The sequence below is a fragment of the Cebus imitator genome, unplaced genomic scaffold (genome assembly GCF_001604975.1).
Source record: "Cebus imitator isolate Cc_AM_T3 unplaced genomic scaffold, Cebus_imitator-1.0 Scaffold64, whole genome shotgun sequence".
Classification (NCBI taxonomy): Eukaryota; Metazoa; Chordata; class Mammalia; order Primates; family Cebidae; genus Cebus; species Cebus imitator.
The window spans coordinates 7057515-7080111 of NW_016107379.1; the positions used below are offsets into that span (position 1 = coordinate 7057515).

Here is a 22597-nt window from a genome sequence, read left to right on the forward strand (position 1 = left end):
TGAGATAGGGCCTCACTGTGTCACCCTGGCTGGAGTGTAGTGGTGCAATCATAGCTCATTGCAGCCCCGACCTGCCCAGCTCAAGCGATCCTCCCACCTCAGCCTCTTGAGTAGCTGAGACTACAGCACGTGCCACCACACCCAGCTAAATTTTGTAATTTTTGTAAAGACGGGGTTTTGCCATGTGGCCCAGGCTGATCTCGAACTCCTGGGCTCAAGCCATCCTCCCTCCTCAGCCTCCCAAAGTGCTGGGATTACAGATGTGAACCTCTGCACCTGGCTGTCAACCTCAAATTCTTTCTTAGGGGTCTTGGCAGAAAGCTGGGCACTCTCTCAAAGGGGGAAGGCCCCAGGCCTTCAGGTGTCAGAGAGTATTCTGAGGGCATCAGAACTGAACACAGGCAGTAGCTAAACTGAAAGAGAAACATTACATCCCATGGCTCACAGGGGCTCTAGCACCTCTACTCTGAAGTTTCTCTAAGCAATGGCTACACACAGGAGATAGAACCCTTTCCTTCTCAGCCGCTACTGCTTTAACCCCTGAGGGGTAAGGACAGCTAACAGCCCCAGAGCTACCCAGAGCAGCACAGAGTAGTGTCATCATCCAATGGGGACACACTGTCACCCCAGATAGACAAATATTACACCATGTGACTAGAGAGGACACAGAGTGAAATACAGTCATTGGTTCATCCCAGCTATGCGGCTTACAGCTATGGGATCTTGGTCAGCTTACTTACATCTTCTGTGTCTGTTTTCTTATCTCTGCAATAGAGGTGATAATCATACTATCTACCTTAGAGGCTACTTCAAGAATGAAATGAGATCTTGTCAGCAAAGTGTTTAGTCTGGGTGTCTGATATACACTAGGGGATAATAAGTGTTATTATATGTGTGAGGATCTGTAAATATTCTTGTAGCAGGTTTCAGAATGTAAACTGTGTGAGGTTTTTTGGTGATGGGGGTGCTGCTTTCCTGGCATCAAAAGAAGTTTCCAGTGCATCCCAGTGAGAGGGTGACAGCCTCATAACAGCATCTACCCTCCCCTGGGGGTGGGGAGGGAAATAGGCCACGGTAATTAGAGATTGTGGTTAGAATTTGTTCCTTCTAAGGACTGGGGGTGGGGAACCATTAAACCTTACGGTGAAAACAAAGAAAACACGAGGTACTTTTTGTGTGAAGGCTAACAAGTAAAGAGGTTACGTGGCCGGGAGCGGTGGCTCACGCCTGTAAGCCCAGCACTTTGGAAGGCTGAGGCAGGAGGATCACTTGAGGAGTTCAAGACCAGCCTGGCCAACATGGTAAAACCCCATCTCTCCTAAAAACACAAAAATTAGCTGGGCGTGGTGGCACACGCCTATAACCCTAGCTACCAGGGAGGCTGAGGCACGAAAATCACTTAAACCCAAGAGGCAGAGGTTGCAGTGAACTGACATTGTTTCACTGCACTCCAGCCTGGGCAACAGAGGGAGGCTCTGTCTCAAAAAAAAAAAAGAAAAAGAAAAACAACAAAAAAAGAAAAGAGACTGTGCAAGGCAGGGGGAGGAACAAGGGTTAAAATCCTTAGGGAAATGTGGAGCTGGGGCGGGGTGGCGGGGAGGCTTCACTGGGTGTGGCCCTAGAGAAGTCATTGGCCCTACCAGGTCCAGAATCTGGAAAACAGCCCCTGTATCACCAGAGTTGCTTTCCGGCAGAGGCATCAGCAAATGCAAAGGGCTAAGGTGGGAGTGGATTTACTTTTATTAAGTCAGGTTCATCTGTTTCACCACTTATGAGCCAAGCTGGACTGGAACTGGAGAATTGCCCTTTCCCTATCTGTTCATCAAGCCTGCAGTACACATGTCTGGGATACGCAAACTCCCCTGCTGTGGCTCTTAATCTTTATCAGACTTCAGAATCATTGGAGGACAGGGGATGGTCAAGAGGGGAAAGAGAAGGAGTTGTAAAACACGCACACTTTTCAGTAAGATTTTCAACCATTAAGTCTGGGGTGAAGCTAAGAAGCTGCATTTATGGCAATCACCCCTTGACTAGTATGCAAAGGAGTCCCTTGATTGCCCCTAGAAACACTGCCCTGAGGCAGTGGCAGCCCTTTATTACGTGGCATGTCGACAAATTCAAGGGGTGGAGATCAGCATCTTTTTAAAAAAGAAAGAAAAGGCTGGGCACAGTGGCTCATGCCTGTAATCTCAGCATTTTGGGAGGCTGAGGTGGGTGGATCACCTGAGGTCAGGAGTTTGAGATCAGCCTGGCCAATATGGTGAAACTCTATCTCTACTATAAATACAAAAATTAGCCAGATTTGATGGCATGCACCTGTAGTCCCAGCTACTTGGGAGGCTGAGGCAGGAGAATCACTTGAACCTATGAGGCGGAGGTTGCAGTGAGCCAAGACTGTACCACTGCACTCCAGCCTGGGAGGTGGGCGACAGAGTGAGAGAAGAAGGAAAGAAAATAAGGAAGGAAGGAAACAGAAAACATACACTTAGTAAGGTTTTTGTTATTGTTTCAGTTACATATATATAGTTAAACAAAATGAATGGGAAGCCATTGTTTTGGACTGGGCTCCATACTAGGCCCCACCAGACCAGACCAAAAGAAAATGGAGTCACTCATGCTAAATTTCCACTTCACCAAACCAAAACTAAGTTGTTTATCTGAACTTCCATGAAATCAGAAGAGAAAAAAGAAATAAATCCTATGGGTCAGGGAGACTGGCTGACTATATCATAAAAGGCCAAGAGGTTCTTGAGACTTGGAGTTACCTGGGATCTTCCTATTTNAGAGCATATTAAAAGTCCCAAACTATACAGACAGATTTAGCTGGCATGATAAGGAAGTCCTCTCTGTTTTAACCCTAAAAAGAAAGTAACTTTGAAATGAGGAATCCTCTTTTTGTTCCTTATTTCTGTTTTTCTCAGTTCTTTTCTACCTATAAAGCCTATCTCCTCTGCTCAGCTTATTGGAACATGGTTTTACACAATGAGATGTTGCCTGATTCTAGAAGTGCTAATAAAAGCCAATAAGATAATTTAACCACATTTGTTGTAATTCTGTCTTTGGCCTAAATATACATATATACATGCACCCTGGAGAATGAATGTATTTCTTTATGAGGTCAAAAAAGTTTGAAAGCTGCTTAGAGCTCTTAGGGGACCTCTGGAGGCTTCATGGGCTTGGGCAGGGCTTGTACTTAAACTTCAGGCACTCAGAGCTGGAGAGAGAAGAATGGGCACCTTTGTTACATTTTAGTCATTCAACAGATTTATTGAGCCCCTACCTGTGTGCCCAGCCTTAGACACTGGGGACACAACAGTCAAGAAGAACAAAGGTCTACTTTTATGAACAAATAAAATACAACAAATGGATATGCAATATGTCAGTAGTGATAAGGGCTATGAAAAAGATTCAAGTATTATAGGAAAGAGAGCATGATGGGGGTGCTGGTAGAGAAAGGATGGTGTAGAGGGCCTTTTGGGCACGTGGCACTGGAAAAAGCAAGGCATGAAGACATCTGGGGAGGACCTTTCCAGACAGAGGACTAGCAAGTGCAAGATGTCTTTCTGTGCCATGAACTCTGCTCCTCCAATTTTCAAAGAACCTCACACGATTTACATTGTGTGAAAACCTGCCACAAATATACTTACAAGTCCTCACACAGAGGATAAAGCATTCATTAGCTCCCACTGTATGATACAAGCTGGAATGTATTTATTTTATAAAATTGGGATTATGTGTACAACCTGCTCTCTAACCTGCCCTTTCACTTGCTGATTTATAACATTTGGTTTGGATCTTTAAAAAAAAAAAAAAAAAAACTTAAAAAAAAAATTTCTGTAGAGACCAGGGTCTTGCCATGTTGCCCAGGCTGGTCTCAAACTTCTAGCCTCAAGTGATCCCTCCTTCCTCAGTCTCCCAAACTGTTGAGATTACAGGTGTGAGCCACCAGGCCTGGCCTAACCTTTTCTATTTTAATGAACATTTTGAAAAGTCTTTTGGAAAGGACTATTCTTTCCCAGCCTTTACTTTCCCTCAGGCCTGCTCCTCAGTGGCAGGCCCAGCCTTTTCTGCCTGCCCGATGGGGCCCTGGCCTGGCCCTGCGCAGCCCCTTTCTGCCTAGCCCTGTGTCCATTCTTCCTTCCTTCTTAGACTCTGATCCAACATCTCTGGTGTTGGGGCTGGAAGTCATCTGACTGGGGTTTGCATGATTTCCAGGAATAGCAATAAGACTACCAACACTGTGGCTTCTTTTCCTCCTGGGGTGTTTTCACAGTACGACCAGCTTTAACCGTCGCTTTTAAGAGGGATTTGGCGGCCTGCTGGTGCAGACAAATTCAGATCACATGGGTCCTCTATGATGAAGTCCAAGTTTCCCAGTGATAGAGTCCTCTCTGCTCAGGCCAGATTAAACTAGATGAGACCAGCTCTCTTTTCCAGAGGGCTCTTCAGACCAGCCTCTGTGCAGGAGGGATGTTATCAATCTGGGCAAGTCCAGGAGGGAACAACCAACTCAGACCATAAAGAGCCAAAAACTAGAATTATATTTAAATAAGGCAGAGCCGCAGGCTGCTGTGGTTTGAACGTGTCCCCCAAAGTTCACATGCTGGAAACTGAATTCCCATTGTAACAGTGTTGATAGGTAGGAGCTTTTTTTTTTTTTTTAATTATACTTTAAGTTCTGGGCTACAGGTGCAGAACGTGCAGGTTTGTTACATAGGTGTACATGTGCCATGGTGGTTTGCTGCCTCCATCCCCCCATCATCTACATTAGGTATTTCTCCTAATGTTAGCCTTTGCCAATACCCCTCACCCCCTTGCTATCCCTCCCCTAGCCCCTCACCCCCTAACAGGCCCTGGTGTGTGATGTTCCCCTCCCTGTGTCCATGTGTTCTCATTGTTCAACACCCACTTATGAGTGAGAACATGTGGTGTTTGGTTTTCTGTTCTTGTGTCAGTTTGCTGAGAATGATGGTTTCCAGCTTCATCCATGTCACTGCAAAGAACCTGAACTCATCCTTTTTCACGGCTGCATAGTATTTCATGGTGTATAAATGCCTCATTTTCTTTATCCAGTCTATCATTGATGGGCATTTGGGTTGGTTCCAAGTCTTTGCTAATGTGAACAGTGCCACAATTAACATAGGTGTGCATATGTCTTTATAGTTGAATGTTTTATAATCCTTTGGGTATATACCCAGTAATGGGATTTCTGGGGTCAAATGATATTTCTAGTTCTAGGTCTTTGAGGAATCACCATACTGTCTTCCACAATGGTTGAACTAATTTACACTGATAAGTGGGAGCTGTAAGAGGTGATTAGGTCATGAGGACTCTGCCCTCATGCATGGATTAATGATGTTATTGTGGGAGTGGGTTCCGGACAGAAGGAGAAGTTTGTCCCCTTTCCCTCTCTAGCTCCTGCTCTCTCACCATGTGATGTCTTCCACCATGCCATAATGCAGCAAGAAGGCCCTTGCCAGATGCAGACTCTCGATCTTGGACTTCCCAGTCTCCAACCATCAGCCAAATACATGTCTGTCCAGAATAAATTACCCAGTCCATAGTATTCTATTATAGCAGCACAAAATGGACTAAGACAAAGGCACTGGTAGTGTAAAGTTGAGGGAATGTGAAGTGAGGGGCCAGGAGAGGTCGACATGAAATCATGTTGCTTATACCCATAACATTCTGTCTTGTGTCCTGTCTGTCACGTTGTCTTTCCCTTTTAATCTTTACAAATATTCAGTGACCACCTACTATATGCTAGCTCTACACTGTTCAATACCATAGCCACTAGCCCCATGTGGCTATTTAAATTTAAATTAATTAAAATACATAACATTTAAAATTGAGTTCTTCAGTTGTACTAACTACATTTCGTTCCCAGTAGCTAGCAGGGCTAGTGGCTAGCATATTGGACAATGCAGATATAGAACATTTCCATAATTGTAGAAAGTTCTATTGCAGTGCTGTGGCAGTCCCTGGGTTAGACAGCAGCAATACGAGTGTAAATGAGACTTAGTCACTGCCTCTGTTGCTTGCAGTTGAGTGAGAGAGAGAAGTAAATGAAAAATTATACTATGTGGTAGAAAGTGTGGGAGCTTTAGAAACACAGAATAGTTAACCCAGACTGGAGAAGGGGAGGAATGGTTAGGGAAGACCGGGGGGGCAGAGAGGGAGATGGCCTCTAAGCTGAGGATAAATAAAGTCATATGCTGCACAATAACATTTTGTTCAATGATGGACTGCATGTACCTGGTGGTCCCATAAGATTATGACACTGCTGAGTGTGATGGCCCATGCCTGTAACCCCAACACTTTGGGAGGCCGAGGCCGGTGGATTGCCTGAGCTCGGGAGTTCGAAACTACCCCGGGCAACATTGTGAAACCCCGTCTCTACTAAAATACAAAAAAATTAGCCGGGTATAGTGGCATGCACCTGTAATCTTGGCTACTCAGGAGGCTGAGGCAGGAGAATCACTTGAGCCTGGGAGGCGGAAGTTGCAGTGAGCCAAGATCGTGCCACTGCACTCCAGCTTGGGCGACCGACTGAGACTCCATCTCAAAAAAAAAAAAAAAAAAAAAAAAAAAAAAAAAATAGGGCAACAAAAAGAACAACAAAAAAAAAAAAAAAAAAAAAAAAAAAAAGATTATAACACTATTTTTACTGTACCTTTTCAATGTTTAGATGTACAAGTACTTACCATTGTGTTACAATTGCCTACAGCATTACGGTATAATCAGTACAGTAACATACCATACAGGTTTGTAGCCTAGGAGCAACAGGCTCAAGGGTGTATAGTAGTCATTACCATCGAGATTTGTGTAAGCACAATCGATGATGCTCACACAACGATGAAATTGCCTAACAATGCATTTCTCAGAACATATCCCTGTTGTTTAGCAATGCATGATTGTGGTTAGCCAGACAAAGACGGGAAAGAGGATATAAGGGAAATGCTCTGGGCAGAGGGAACACCATGTGCACAGATTCAAAGGGGACAGCTAACACATGTCAGGAAGCTGCAAGTAGTTTAGACCATTGAAACGTATAGTGTGAGTGGCAGAGGTGGAAGAAGAGGCTAAAGAAATATACCAAGCTTTTTAGACCGAATGAAGGAATTTGAAATTCACCTTGGATATCAGTTATCTACTGCATCTAAAAAGCCATCCCAAAGCTTAATGGCTTAAAATGGCAACTTAAAAAAAACTCAGCTGGGTTGTTCTGATGGTTACGTACGTGGCTGCAGTCATGCAAATAGTTCATCTTGGGCTGGTTGGTCTAAAATATTTTCACTCACATGGTTGGCATTTGGTGCTGGCTACTGGAAGGGCCACGTCTCTCAAACAGACTAGCCTGGTCCTCTTCCCATGGTGGGAGTGTTTCAAAAGGATGGGAGCAGAAACTGCAAGGCCTTTTGGAGCTTAAACTCAGAAGTCCCACAATGTCACTTCTGTTGCATTCTGTCAGTCAAAACACATTTCAAAGCCAACCTTGATGGGAAAAGCTACAAAGAATTTGTGGTCATTTTTAATCCATCACTCTCTGATGTTGGCCTGAATCCAAGTGGTAGGTGGAGAGAAGTGAACAGATTTATATTTTTATAATGTTGGGGAGGTGGAATTGAGAAGTCTCGGGGATTGTTCTTGAACAAGGAAGAGAGGGTAAAGTTACAAATGACTCCTACGTCCTTGGCTTGGGTGATTAGTGAATGGTAGTGCCCAGCACTTAGAGGGAAAAGAAGGGGAACAGGTTTGGGAGGAAGATGATGTTTCCAGTATGAGTCATGTCAAGAATGAGATGTTTTTTAAACAGCTGGTTGGAGATGGGCAGGTGGATATACAGGTGTGGCTCAGGGAGAGGCTACAGGTACAGGACTGGCTACAGGTACCTGTTTGGAAGTCTTTTGTGCCTTAAGCCTAAAGCATCTCTCTCAGAGGGATGCACATGCCCAGAGCAGGATCATCTTGGGGGGCAAAGATCTAGTAACTCAACTCTGCAGCTGCACTGAGCCTATCCCAGTGTCCCAGGACAAAGTAGTACGTTTATCCTGGTTGTGGCTTGCCAATCTGTTGTGGGGAAAAGGGACAAAGTTTGTAATGAAAGCCCTCGGCTCTAAACGAAGATCAGAGTTTCAAGTAGCATAGGGGTAGATACTTTCTCCTGCCAGAAGGAAATCTCCCAACAATAGGTCACTAACTTTGAGAGTAACGAGTGCATCATCACAGACCAAGCATCAACTAGGGCTACAGATACCCCATCAGGGATGTAATGGAGGGGATCCCCTCCCTGGGTTGGAAAACAGACCCAATAGCCAGTCCATGGAGGCAAACTTCTCTCATCACTCCCACCCCCTCGAAGGCACCCAACTTTCAGAAACTCCACAAATCATGCCTGTAATCCTAGTACTTTGGGGGGCCATGGCAGGTAGATCACCTGAGGTCAGGAGTTTGAGACCAGCCTGGCCAACATGGTGAAACCCCATCTCTACTAAAAATACAAATCCATTAGCCCGGTGTGGAGGCGTGCACCTGTTATCCCAGCTACTGGGAGGCTGAGGCAGGAGAATCGCTTGAACCCGAGAGGCGGGGTTGCAGTGAGCCGAGATCGCACCAGTGCACTTCAGCCTGGGCGACAGAGCAAGACTCCATCTCAAAAATAAATAAATAATAAATAAATAAATATTGGCTAGGATCTCTGCCATTCATTCATTCATTCATTCAACCAACATTCAATAAGCCCCTTCTATATACCAAGCCTCATACTGTGCACCAGGAATACAGAGATGAATAGACTCTAGTCTGGAAGCAATGCGACTGCAGCTGCAAAAACTGTTAGTTTCTACAACTGTCTTCCCATTTGGATCTCAGGAAGACACTGAGGGGTCTCTTCTTGCAATGGTACTAGGCTGTAATGGTTCGATGAAAAAAATAATGAAAGGAATATGGGAGTAAGTGGGGGCCTGGGGGAGTGTCCGAAGGAGGAATTTCTAGTTGGAATCAGGGAAACTCCAAAGAAATACGGCAACACGTCTATCTGAGCGACTAATAATTTAAAAGATGATATTTATTAAGTGCTTTCTCCGTAGCGATTACAAAGTTATTACCCGCTTTCCTTGGACTGTTTAGATTCTCTGGCAGCGTGGTCTTGGGCACAAGCGTCCTCTTCTCTGGACCTCATCAGCGCATTGTTACACTAAGATAGTAGGACCCGGCGCTCGGTTCCGTCCCAGCTTTAGGGGAGCGGAACTGCGGTTCCGCTGCCGGCGAGGGTGCCCGGAGGCTTTTCGCCCGGACTCCCGCCCTAGCGACTTGCGCCTGTTGCTAGGGGCGGAGACGCGGGAGGCTGTAGGGTTCGGAGGCTGCTCACGCCCCCCGGCTCCGGGTTCCCGCCGGCCCCAGCTCCAGTCCCTCCACCCAGTCCATCGGTGGGTACTGAGCCTGAGGTGGGAGAAAGGGGCACGGCAGCAGACTGGGAGCGGGCAGCCCTTGCCCTTTGGCCGAAGCGGAGAGCGGTTATGAAGGCCAACCTTGGGCTGGGTGGCGCTAGGTTCCTATCTTGGGGGACTTTTCTCGCCGCTTTCCACAGACACATCAAAATAAGCTTAGGTCGGGCGCGATGGCTCACACCTGTAATCCTAGCTTTATGGGAGGCCGAGGAGGATGGATTACCTGACCTCAGGAGTTCGAGACTAGCTTGGGCAACACGGTAAAAACCCTGTCTCTACTAAAATACAAAAAATTAGCCGGGCGTGATGGCACGCGCCTGTAGTCCCAGCTACTCGGGAGGCTGAGGCAGGAGAATTGCTAGAAGCCGGGAGGCAGAGGTTGCAGTGAGCCGAGATCGCGCCACTGCATTCCAGCCTGGGAGACAGAGCGAGACTCCGCTTCTCTTAAAAAAAAAAAAAAAAAAAAAGCTTTAGTCGTTCTCATAATGAGCAGGGAGAGGAGCATTTGCGATCTGAAGCGACAGAAAGGAAAAGTGCACGCAAGTCGTCCCCAAAATTTGAGGCAACCTTAAGCGTGCTGCCCTAGAACTGACCCCCTATGTGACTCTGGGCAAGACCGTCTTATTCTCTGGGCCTCAGTTTCCCCTATCTGTACCACCAGAGGGTCGAACCAGGCCAGCTTCCAGGTGTTTCTACTCATACTTTTCTTTCTTTGAGCATTGTTTTGGCAGCTAAAGATGCCTTGGTCTTCCAGAGTGTAAGACAGAAGTGTGCAGAGGGAGATTTGGGGAGAGGGAGGGAGATAGGATATCAGTATTTGCATGAACAGGGAACCAGGGAAATAAGGTCCAGTCCACCCAGCTCTGTCCCCGTGACCTTGACCTTCAGCGAGTCACAACCCTGTGAGCCCCAGTTCCTTCATGGAATAGAACAGTTGGATAGGTACTGGTGTAGATCAAGGAATATTGCACTGGAGAGTTAAAAGATAATTCTCTGCTTTATGTTTAGGGTGGTTTAGAGTGATGACTGGATATATCCCAAGGCCTTTGGAAAGCAGATTGGAATAGAAATAAGTGCTGGGATTCAGACTGAGACCTGGTTCCAGCTAGAACCAACAGGGACATCCAGAGCCATCAGTCTATAGATATTCGCATGTCCTCTCCAACCTTTCTGGGTCTGTAGTCTGGGATGAAACAGGGTGACTGCTTTCTAAAGGATACGTCGTTGGGCAGGTTTAAAGGACCCTTATGTTGTTGGGTCCTTAAAAAGAGTCCTACCAAGCCGATGCTTCATCTTACTATTCCATTCATTCATTCAACAGGTATTCATCTGCCTTGTGTTCATTCTCCCAGGCTAAGGTCAAAGCAGAGAGAGAAAAATGAAACAGACAGTATACCTCCTCTCAAGAATATTACATGTTCATAATAAAAATAGTGGAAGATAACTTAGTAGTATTTTTATTTCTTAGTCAACTCATAATAAGTTACAACAATGTAGACATAACCCAAATTTATATACTTTGTTTTTGAGACTTTTAAATTGCCTTGCTATATAACATAATGAATTCTTAGCCTCATTGGGATTAATCACTCTGATTAGAGGCCATAATTGGCTTCAACTTTAATATCATTTAGATTCATATATCCATTTGTATATGTTCTCTGTGTATATTTGGTATATGTGTTTAATATTCATGCATTATGAACAGTATTAATGGTGAAATTACTGTTGCCAGTATTATCACTGTTAATCTTGCAATCATGTTAGTAATCATAATTTATTTTTAACAGCTTGCCAGATTAAATCGAAGGCTTTATATGCACTAGCCTTTATGGAGATGCAGTATAATATGCTGGTCGAGAACAGGGCCTCTGGAGTTGGACTGCCTGGATTCAACTTTTGGCTCTGCCGCTTATTTGCAGTATAAACTTGAGCAAGCTATTTGATAGCTCTGTGCCTCACTTTTCTCATCTGCAAAATGGTCATACAGGATGAGTATCCTTTATCTGAAATGCTGGGGACCAGAAGTGTTTCAAATTTCAGATTTTAGAATATTTGCTTTATATACGTAAGAGTTGAGCATCCCTAATTGAAAACCTGAAATCCAAAATGCTCCAATGTGGCCTGGCACGGTGGCTCTTGCCTGTGATCCCTGCACTTTGGGAAGCCTAGGCGGGCAGATCACTTGAGGTCAGGAGTTCGAGACCAGCATGAACAACATGGTGAAACCTCGTCTCTACTAAAAATACAAAACTTAGCCGGGTGTGGTGGTACATACCTGTAATCGCAGCTACTTAGGGGGCTGAGGCAAGATAATGACTTGAATCCAGGAGGTGGAGGTTGCAGTGAGCCGAGGTTGTACCACTGCGCTCCAGCCTGGGCAATTGAGCAAGATTCTGTCTTAAAAAAAAAAAAAAAAATCCAAAATGTTCCAATGAGTATTTCCTTTGAATATTATGTCAGTGTTCAAAAAGTTTTAGATTTTGGAGGATTTTGGATTTTAGATTTTTGGATTAGATGCTTAACCTGTAGTAACAATATGTATCTTGGAGGCTTGTAGAATAGATTAAATGAGTTAATAAATATAAAACATATAGAGCAGTTCCTGGTACATTTTAAGTGCTATTTTTATCTTCACTGAAGTCAATGATAGAGTTATCCTATTTTACACATAGGCAAGTGAGACTTAGGTTCAAAAACTTGTCTGAGGCCACAGTAGGGCTACAATTCAGAACTAGCTCCATCTAGTGCAGACACTAATGTGTTTAATCCAATGTTCTGACTATTCTGTGCTGCCTTTAATTCTCAGAATAAGCTGTACTGTCAATCAATATTTAGAATTTGAATTCTTAAAATTGAGTTATTAAAATGGGATAAAACTGTTTATTCTTTGTAGGCATTTATAATGGGAATTCTAGACTAGAAGTCAAGAGATTTACTTAGTTATAATTTTGAGCAAATAATGTTTCTATTCTTAATCTTCAGATCTTTAAATAAATGGTCTTAGTTATAATTTTGAGCAAATAATATTTCTACCCTTATTCTGCAGATCTTGAAATAAATAAATGGTTTATATATGGTGATTTTGAAAAGCTCTTCCATCTTGAATTCTAGTATAATTATTTAAAATGGGAGAAATTGCCTTTTTCACAAAAGCAGTAAACTCTGAAGTAAGCAGTCAACTCAAGATTTTTGATGAACAGAAGTACTGTGTTATGAGCAAAATAAAAATATTAAATGATGTATTAAAATATATTTTGCATATTTAAAATAGATATATAATTAACATTATAGTATACTTTCCTGACTTGTGGAAATGTGAGAGAGATAATCTTGGAATTTTGTAAAGCATTTCTTTGTGAGGGAAAACTATACCTAACCATCTCTTTAATAAACCAGGTCTTATATTTACCTTGCAAATCTCTTTTCAGGGCAAACATGCTTAGACAGAAAAGAGATTAACTTGAGTGGCTTTCCACTAATTACAGAGATTAAGAAGTGGCTGCTTGAACTATTTTCCAAAGGATACACGTTACAAATTATTGAATAGGGCAGTTCACCAAGAAGATCGTATTGGTTTGGGGGTAAGTAATTCTAGAAGTTATCTTTTCCTTAGAATGTCCCGTGAATATGCTTTACTTGAGAAGTATGGCTCTCTGACTATACCAATCAGTTTTGAGCAGAGCCAGTCCATTTATAGTACCTGCAATTTCCAGTGACCTAGATCTATGGATGGCATCTGCCATTAGTTTGATGACAATGTTGAAAAATAGGTTAGGCTGGCAGATAAGAAGCCCCGCACCCTCTATCTATCTATAAACAATACCACATCCCAAACTTTTTGAAAACTATCCTGCATTTTTGCCTCTCAGTACCTCTTGTGGTCTCTTATAGAAAATCCTGGAATATTTGAAGTAGAAGGGACCTCAGATTCACTACTTCACAAGTGTTGTTGTTGTCCAGTACTATGCAAGCCACTTGGGGTACAAAGATGAATAATGAAAGTCCTTCTCTCATTATACACATAGTCTACTAAAAATCATTTCATCTAGTGTCCTAATTCTCTAGATGGGGAGGCTGAGGCCGGAGTGGGGAATGGAACTGCTCAAGGACACATAGTGGGATGAGGCAGGGCTCGGGGAGAGCCTAGGCCCCGTGATGCCACTCACGTTGTTTCCATTGCATTGTGCTTTTCTGTATTGGTTACCTATTCTTGTCAAGAGGTCAATTCTAGCAACTTCTCAAAATGTAGGCTGAAATCCTTCTGGAAAGCTCTAGTTTTCAATGTTAATGGTATGAATGAGAATATGAAGTTGGTGCATTTTAGCTGCTGTTCCCTCCTGTAAGCAGTTCTTCCTGTAGACAGTTCTTCCTAGAAGTAGGCTGGTCATGCCCATAAGAAATTCATCTCCTAGAATTTTAAGCAGAACCCCAGAAGAAATGGGGACTGGGCACTCCTAGTGCCCCACATACTTCCCTCAGCTCTTTGATATTGCAGCCAGTTGCAGAGGACATGTGACCTGGAGTGATTGAGACTGGTACCTAGTTAGGTTCCTTCAGTCCCAGTAAATGTTCATGCTGGTCACATCTTCAGGTTTCTCCTTTTTTCTGTTTCACCAGCAACTGGTATAGGACCTGTACAGATAAGGTGCTTTGGAGGCGTTTCCTGAGTGAGTGGAGGAACATCTTTGAATGCATAATTCATTCTCTTTCTTTTCAGTTCTAGCATTATTTAGTTGGGGGGAATGATACAAGTAAATCTGGAAGATGTTTCATTATTCTTTTTATTCCAATATATAATCCAATATTAACATGATTTAAATTCTAAGTCACTGGCTCTCAAACATTTTGGCCTCAGAACTTCTTTTCACTCTTAAAAATTAAGGACCCCCCCAAAGAGGTTTTGCTTTTGTAGGTTGTAGATTGGATTTGAATCCTGCTCTGCTACCATTGTTTGACATTAAAACTGAGATTGAATGCCACATGCAGGGTTTGTTAAATTTAAAAATAAACAAATGAGGCCTGGTGCTGTGGTTCACGCCTATAATCCCAGGACTTTGGGAGGCTGAGGCAGTTGGATCAGCTGAGGTCAGGAGTTTGAGACTAGCCTTGCCAAAAAATGGTAAAACTCTATCTCTACTAAAAATAAATTAAAAAAAAAAAACCCACAAAGAATTAACTGGATGTAGTGGTACACGCCTGTAGTCCCAATTAGGAGGCTGAGACAGGAGAATTGCTTGAACCTAGGAGGCGGAGGTTGCAGTGAGTCAAGATCATGCCATTGCACTCTAGTCTGGGTGACAAGAGTGAAACTCCAACTCAAAAAAAATAAACAATTAAGTGAATTAATTAATTTTAAAAAATCAGAAATTTTAAAGACATTTACTTGTTAATTTTGAAATAACAACAATAAACCTATTGCATATTAACATAAAACATCATTTTATGAAAAACAAATATACTTTCCAAAACCAAAATATTTAGTTAGAAAAAGTGATATTGCTTTATGTTTTTGCAAATTTCTAATGTTTGCCTTAAACAGAAGACAATTGGACTCTGATATCTGCTTCTGAACACAGTCTATTACAGTATATTGTTTATGTTGAGGTATAAAAAGAAAAGAAGGCCTCCACTTTGGGAGGCCAAGGCACGTGGATTGCTTGAGCCCAGGAGTTGGAGACTAGCCTGGGCACCATGGCGAAACCCCATCTCTACCAAAAACAAAAAAATTTGTGGGGCATGGTGGTGTAAGCCTGTAGTCCCAGCTCCCTGGGAAGCTGAGGTGGGAGTATCACCAAAGCCTGGGAGGTCGAGGTTATATCGAGATCACACCACTGCACTCCAGCCTGAGTGACAGAGTGAGATCCTGTCTTGAAAGAAAGAAAGAAGGAAAGAAGGGAGGAAAGAAAGAGAGAGAGAGAGAGCGAAAGAAAGAAATGAAAGAAAGAAAGAAAGAGAAGGAAGGAAGGAAGGAAAGAAAGAAGAAGGAGGAAGGAAGGAAGGAAGAAAGAGGGAGGGAGGGAGGGAAGGAAGGAAGGAGAAGGAAGAAGGAGGAGAAAGAAGGAAAGAAAGGGAGGGAAGGAAGGCGAGAAGGGCCTCACCAAGAGATGTAGATGGAAAAGGGAAGTCCTCCCAGACTCCCTGAAAAGCTCTCAGAAATCCCCCATGATCCATGGCTCACACTTTGAGAACTGCTAGTCTAAGTCATTACCTATATTGTCTCATTTAATGCCATTATTTCTAGCATCTCATTCTTAGAACATCTATTTCATGATTCTGGCACACTGAGAGGTGCCATAGTGAAATTATTTTTTTTAAAAAACTATCCAGCAACCAAGGAAGGTTATAACCTTTGAAATAACTAAGGCTTTTCTTTTTCAAGAAGCTTCAGTAGTGTAAATTATTTTTTATTTTTAATTACATCCTCTTAGGATTTATTTGATTGTGACAGACTGCACATAACATAAAATTTCTGATTAGTAACATTTAGTATATAGAGACAATGTTGTGCAACTATCATCACTGTGTAGTTCTAGAACATTTTCATCACCCCAAAAGGAAATTCTGCCTCTTTGTTTGTTTGTATTGCTTTAAAAAAATAACTGAGGGCTGGGCCCAGTGGGTCACGCCTATAATCCCAATGCTTTGGGAGGCTGAGGTGGGAGGATCTCCTGAGGTTGGAAGTTCAAGAACAGCCTGACCAACATGAAGAAGCCCCGTCTCTACTAAAACTACAAAAATTAGCTGGGCGTGGTGGCTCATGCCTGTAATCCCAGCTATTCAGGAGGCTGAGGCAGGAGAACTGCTTGAACCTGGGAGGCGGAGGTTGCAGTGAGCTGAGATCGGGCCATTGCACTCCAGCCTGGGCAACAAGAACAAAACTCCGTCTCCAAAATAAAATCAATAACTGAGACTGAGTAATTTACAAAGAAAAGCCGTTTATTTGGCTCATGGTTCTGCAGGCTGTAGAAAAAACATGATGTGGGCATCTGTTTCTGGGGAGGCCTCAGGAAGCCTCCACCATGGCAGAAGGCAAAGGAGAGCAGGCATCCCATGGCAAGAGGGGAAGGAACCAGGTGAGGGGGGAGGTGCCAGGCATTTTTAAAACAACTAGTTCTTGTAGGAAATAATAGAGTGAGAACTCACTAATTACCCGGGGGGGAGGATGTCACCAAATCATTCATGAGGGATCTGCCCACATGACCGAAACACCTCCCACTAAGCCCTGCCTCCAACAGTGGGGGATATAATTTCAACATGAGATTCGGAGGGGACACATATCTAAAGTATATCTGGCCTATTAAGATATTCTGTATTACATTCTATCTGTATCTATTAAGTAGTCGCTCTCCAATCTCTTCCTTATCCCAGTTCTTGGCAACTGCTAATCTGCTTTTTGTCTCTATAGGTTTGCCAACTATGGATATTTCATATACATAGAATAGAATATAAAATTTGTAGCTTTTTGTGCCTGGCTTCTTTTGCTTAGCATGACGTTCTCAAGATTCACCCATGTTGTAGTATGTACAAGTACTTCATTCCTTTTAATGGACGGGTAATATTCCATTGTGTGGATTGACCACATGATGTTTATTCACTCATCTGTTGAAGATTTGAGTTGTTTTCACTTTTTGGCCACTGTGAACAGTGCTGCTGTGAACATTTGTGCACAACTTTTTGTTTGAACATCTGTTTCAGTGCTTTTGGCTGTAAACCCAGGAGAAGTGCTGGACCATATGGCAGTTCTGTGTTTTACTTATAAAAGGACTTCTTAGTCTTTTTTAAAATCAGTTTTGTTTTTGTGTATCTGCAACCTTAGGGCCATAAGGGTGAAGTAGGGTGAGGAGGAAAATCAAAAGCATACAATTAATTCGTCTAAAAAAAAGGATTTAACATCATACTACCATTATTGTGCCTAACAAAATTAACAGTATGTATTCTTCCTTTTATTAAACAGGGAACACAACTTCCAGCAGCCACAAGGGATGCTGCTACTCAGGTGCCAACTGAAACCAGCTCCTCCACAGAAAGTTTCGTGTCGGTTTTGTTCCGTGATGGGGAAACTGCAAAGCAAACTCAAACACAGCACTTATAAACACAGGTACAGCAATCCTCCCCTGGGATCCCAGGTTTTATCATGCCTCATTAAAACTCCCCGCCAAAGAAAGAGAAGGCCCAGGGCAAATGTTGATGACCTTCCCTGAATAGTTTAGTGTGTTTTCTTTTGGATAAGAAACAGCCAAAGCCGGGTGTGCTGTCTCACGCCTGTAATCCCAGCGCTTTGGGAGCCCGATGTGGACAGATTGCTTGAGCTCAGTAGTTGGAGACCAGCCTTGGCAACACAGCAAAACCCCATCTCTACAAACAGTACAAAAGTTAGCTGGGCATAATGGCTTAAGCCTATAGTCCCAGCTACTTGGGAGACTGAGGTGGGAGAATTGTTTGCCCAGGAAGTCAAGGCTGCAGTGAGCCATGTGCGCCACTGCACTCCAGCCTGGGAAGCAGAGACTCTGTCTCAAAAGAAAGCAACAGTATTAGCTAGTATCTGCACCCATACACAGAAGGGCCCTAAATTTTTAAGATTAATCACTAGTGTGAGCAAAGAAAGACTCCTGGCTTCTTGGCTTCAGGATTCCCCTTTATCGGATTCCAACCCTTCAGTCATTCTGCACATTTTCAGAGTAAATAATACCATTGCTGACAATGTCAGTGAGTCTCCTTTCTCTTCTCCTTTTTAAATATTTCTCCTTAGTCTAGCCTGAATTGCCTTCTTAGCCCACATTCTTCTCCCCATCCCACCTCACCGCAGCCCCATCCTCTCCCACGCCATTGGGTCTCTCATTTTCCATACTGTTTTTAGCAGGCCTGAAGAAATTATAGAAGAGAGAATTCAAACCAAAGCTTTTCAAGAGTATAGCCCAGCTCACATGGATACCGTCTTTGTCGTTGCTGCTTTGAACTCAGACCTTTGTGTCTCTGGAGGGAAAGATAAGGTGGGGTTTGCCATGTTTCCTGGGAAACGAACTTTATTGCAGGGAAATGAAGATATTTTGAAAGGAAGTATAGGATTTGCATTTCTTGGAGCAGGGTTGATGAGTGTAAAAATATGTGTTTAGAGTTAGAAAGACTGGATTTAAATCCCTGCTTGGCTGCTTTCCATTAGTTTGGACAAGCCTTTACATTTTTTGAGCTTAGTCTTATCTGTCAAGTGGGAATAATAATGCTACTTCATTGTTGGTTGTAAAGATTAAATCAAAGAATGGAGGTGAGATCCTTAACGCTATGCTTGGCCACCCACATGCTTTCTATAAATGGCAAAAATTATACTTCCCACTAATCCCATATTACATCTACGTGGAGACAGAGGAGTTAATTGTCAGCAAAAGGAACTTTCTAATCTCTTCTTTCATGCTCTCTACACTGGTATGCATCGTGACTCCCCTATGGTTTTGTCCTCCTGCCTCCCATCTCACGTTTGTCTTTCGTATTTGGATCTATCATAGCACTTACAGCTGGGATACTGGTAGCACAACTGCGAATTCTAACTGTAGTTAATAATACTAATAATGGGCCAGGGCGGTGTCTCACACCTGTAATCTCAGCACTTTGGGAGGCCAAAGCAGGTGGATCACTTGAGAACAGGAGTTAAAGACCAGCCTGGCCAATGTGGCGAAACCCCATCTCTACCAAAAATATAAAAATTAGCCAGCATGGTGGCACATGCCTATAATTTCAGCTACTGGGGAGGCTAAGACACAAGAATTGCTTGAACCTGGGAGGTGGAGGCTCAGGCTGGTCTTGAACTCCCAAGCTCAGGTGATCTGCCCACCTTGGCCTCCCAAAGTGCTGGGATTACAGGCATGAGGCACCGCGCCCAGCCTAAAATGGTAAAATTTTTTTAAAAAAAACCACAACAAAAAAATACAGTACAATAGAGAAGACAAATCTAACCCTATGTGGAAGGGTTAGATTCTCCGTCAGCATCTACAACCAGAATCTCCAGTGGAATCAGTTCTTGGGGAATGTTGCCCAAACCCATCAGTAAGTTTACAGCAGTGGTCCAGTGTCTGAGGGAGAGACCGAGAACAACCAGGAGGAAAGAAAAGAAACTCAAAAGAGGGGCATGTGAGGAGGGGCGGACACAACAGTAAAGGCGTAATGCTTCAAGCAGTTTCCTGAACAGAGAGGGAGTAAGTGAGAAGAGAGAAAGGAAGCTGGGGAATGAAGTGGAGGCTAGTTTCAGTTTAACAAGAATTGAGTAATGAAACTAAAATCTTGACTCTCTTCAGACAGTTGTGGCCTATAATTGGAAAACTGGAAATGTGGTGAAAAGGTTCAAAGGACATGAACATGAGATCACCAAGGTAACTGCCAAATGATTATTATGAAGGCAATTTGGAACTGAATAAAGGATAACTAATAGTTTTAGATATTAAGGGTGATTGAATCTTCAGTCTTAAGGAAAAATGCAAAGGTTTCATTTGATGCTGCGAAGTCCTATTCCAGGAGAAACAGAGCAAACCATTCACTTAGTTATTGTTGCAGGCCTCTCGAACGCAATTTTTCTTTTGTTATTAAGCCTGTAATAGCATAGTAGTAAATAGAACACAGCTGATAACAGCTCTCCCTGACGTATCCTGACTCAACAGGGACAGTACTGAAGGCTTAACCTGTACTTACGATAGCTAGGAAAATGACAAAATCCCTGTGCTCAACACCCTTCTAGTCTAGTTGGGGACATTTAATAAAAATTCAATAAAAGTGAAGTAAAAATTAATTTGTTAGATAGCACTGCAGACTAGAGTAAGCTTCCAGCAAAAATGATAGAGAAGTCAATTTATATAATTCCTCTTTGTGAAGTCCACCTAATGTATGCAATGTATTGCAAAAGTCATTTGCATACAAATGAATCAAAAATTAAGATGCACACTTCATTTATAATGAAACTAGGCATCAGCCACACACAATCCCATAGCATACAATAGGATATTTGCTTGCCAGATACATTGTGTTTTGAACTATTCTGATAGAGAACACCATGCTCTAGTATACTTATTCCCAGATATTTAGCAGAGTGCAGATTTCACTAAAAGAGCTGATCCTGAATGGTCCTCCCAGCAGCCTTTGTTTAGAAAGATGAGGACTAAAGATATAGATTGTTTACCAGTAAAACAAGACAATGTAAAACTGCATCTAGGAGTTTGAGGTTTCAGTGACTATAATCACTCCACTGAGCTCCAGCCTGGGTGACAGTGGAAATCGTGTCTCAAAACAAACAAATACCACACACAAAAGAGCTGAAGGACTGAGTACTGAACAGACAAGACATAATCAACCAGCGATATTCAGGATGACAAATCAAGTTATAGTAGACCTTGGACTAAAAGGAAAGAAAATGAGAGATAATTGACTGTGTGTGAGTGTGTGTACATGTGCGCACGTATATGTGTGTGCACATGCATGTGTGTGTATGTGTGTGCATGTAATACTTGAGCCTATATCAAGCCTTATTGGACTTATTACCAAAGATTGGACTTGCCCTCATTCAAAGATGAAAAGATTAACAAGAAGAAAGGATCTAAAGTGAGGCCTATATGCGTAGATTGGCTCACTCCTGTAATCCCAGCACTTTGGGAGGCCAAGGCGGGCAGAACATGAGGTCAGGAGTTCAAGACCAGACTGGCCAACATGGTGAAACCCCATCTCTACTAAAAATACAAAAATTAGCTGGGCATGGTGGCTCATGCCTGTAATCCCAGCTACTTGGGACACTGAGGTAAGAAAATTGCTTGAACAAGGACCTGGGAGGTGGAGTTTGCAATGAGCCGAGATCTTACCACTGCACTCCAGCCTGGGCTACAGAGCGAGACTTCATCTCAAAAAAAAAAAAAAAAAGATATACATATAACAAGGTAATGTCAGATGAAAATACACTTTGAAGGAAGAACTACTCAAGAAGCAGAGACAAAATTTGATTAATACTTTTTATTCATTATAAATTAAGAGAACATGTACTCTATGAAACAAGAAATTGAAAAAATAAGACAAGCCAGGTGCAGTGACTCATGCCGGTAATGCTAGCACTTTGGCAAGGCAAGGTGGGAGGATTGCTTGAGCCCAAAAGTTTGAGACCAGCCTGGGCAATATAACAAGACCCTATCTCCTCAAAAAATTTAAAAATTAGCTCTTCCCGCCGCCCAAGATGCCGAAAGGAAAGAAGACCAAGGGGAAGAAGGTGGCTCCGGCCCCTGCTGTCATGAAGAAGCAGGAGGCCAAGAAAGTGGTGAATCCACTATTTGAGAAAAGGCCTAAAAATTTTGGCATTGGACAAGACATCCAGCCCAAAAGAGACCTCACCCGCTTTGTGAAATGGCCCCGCTATATCAGGTTGCAGTGGCAGACAGCCATCCTCTATAAGCGGCTGAAAGTGCCTCCTGCAATTAACCAATTCACCCAAGCCCTGGACCGCCAAACAGCTACCCAGCTGCTTAAGCTGGCACACAAGTACAGACCAGAGACCAAGCAAGAGAAGAAGCAGAGGCTGTTGGCCCGGGCCGAGAAGAAAGCGGCTGGCAAAGGGGACGTCCCCACGAAGAGACCACCTGTCCTTCGAGCAGGAGTCAACACCGTCACCACGTTGGTGGAAAACAAGAAAGCGCAGCTGGTGGTGATTGCTCATGATGTGGATCCCATTGAGCTCGTTGTCTTCTTGCCTGCCCTCTGTCGTAAAATGGGAGTCCCTTACTGCATTATCAAGGGAAAGGCAAGACTGGGATGTCTAGTACACAGGAAGACCTGCACCGCTGTCGCCTTCACACACATTAATCTGGAAGACAAAGGTGCTTTGGCTAAGCTGGTGGAAACTATCCGCACCAATTATAATGACAGATACGATGAGATCCGGTGTCACTGGGGAGGCAATGTCCTGGGTCCCAAGTCTGTGGCTCGCATCGCCAAGCTCAAAAAGGCAAAGGCTAAAGAACTTGCCACGAAACTAGGTTAACTGTATACTGTTTTCTTTAAATAAAAATAATTAGGCCGGGCGCGGTGGCTCAAGCCTGTAATCCCAGCACTTTGGGAGGCCGAGGCGGGTGGATCACGAGGTCAAGAGATTGAGACCATCCTGGTCAACATGGTGAAACCCCGTC

General features: G+C 43.3%; 3 protein-coding genes across 10 annotated transcripts in view; 2 read left to right on the forward strand and 1 right to left on the reverse strand.

The window, feature by feature from the left end:
* The window catches only part of BSPRY (B-box and SPRY domain containing), a 28862-nt gene extending 21523 nt beyond the window's left edge, over positions 1 to 7339 (reverse strand). Inside the window, exon 1 of the mRNA XM_017530334.2 lies at positions 7241 to 7339. Coding sequence (XP_017385823.1) covers positions 7241 to 7267 — 27 coding nt within the window. The 5' untranslated portion in view covers positions 7268 to 7339. The remainder of the gene's footprint in view (positions 1 to 7240) is intronic.
* Positions 1 to 22487, forward strand: part of LOC108305610 (60S ribosomal protein L7a-like) — a 23360-nt gene extending 873 nt beyond the window's left edge. The window contains exons 2-3 of the mRNA XM_037739187.1: positions 2922 to 2930; positions 21645 to 22487. Coding sequence (XP_037595115.1) covers positions 21652 to 22452 — 801 coding nt within the window. The 5' untranslated portion in view covers positions 2922 to 2930; positions 21645 to 21651 and the 3' untranslated portion in view covers positions 22453 to 22487. The remainder of the gene's footprint in view (positions 1 to 2921; positions 2931 to 21644) is intronic.
* WDR31 (WD repeat domain 31) overlaps positions 9303 to 22597 on the forward strand; it is a 26895-nt gene continuing 13600 nt past the window's right edge. Inside the window, exons 1-6 of one of the 8 annotated variants that reach the window (XM_017530343.2) lie at positions 9303 to 9428; positions 11240 to 11444; positions 12849 to 13033; positions 17407 to 17550; positions 18313 to 18442; positions 19739 to 19813. In XM_017530343.2, the coding sequence (XP_017385832.1) occupies positions 17435 to 17550; positions 18313 to 18442; positions 19739 to 19813 (321 nt within the window). In that variant the 5' untranslated portion in view covers positions 9303 to 9428; positions 11240 to 11444; positions 12849 to 13033; positions 17407 to 17434. Of the gene's footprint in view, positions 9710 to 11239; positions 11445 to 12420; positions 13034 to 17406; positions 17551 to 18309; positions 18443 to 19738; positions 19814 to 22597 lie in introns of those variants that run through there. The other 7 variants (XM_037739182.1, XM_037739183.1, XM_037739184.1 and 4 more) reach the window with 7 other exon arrangements.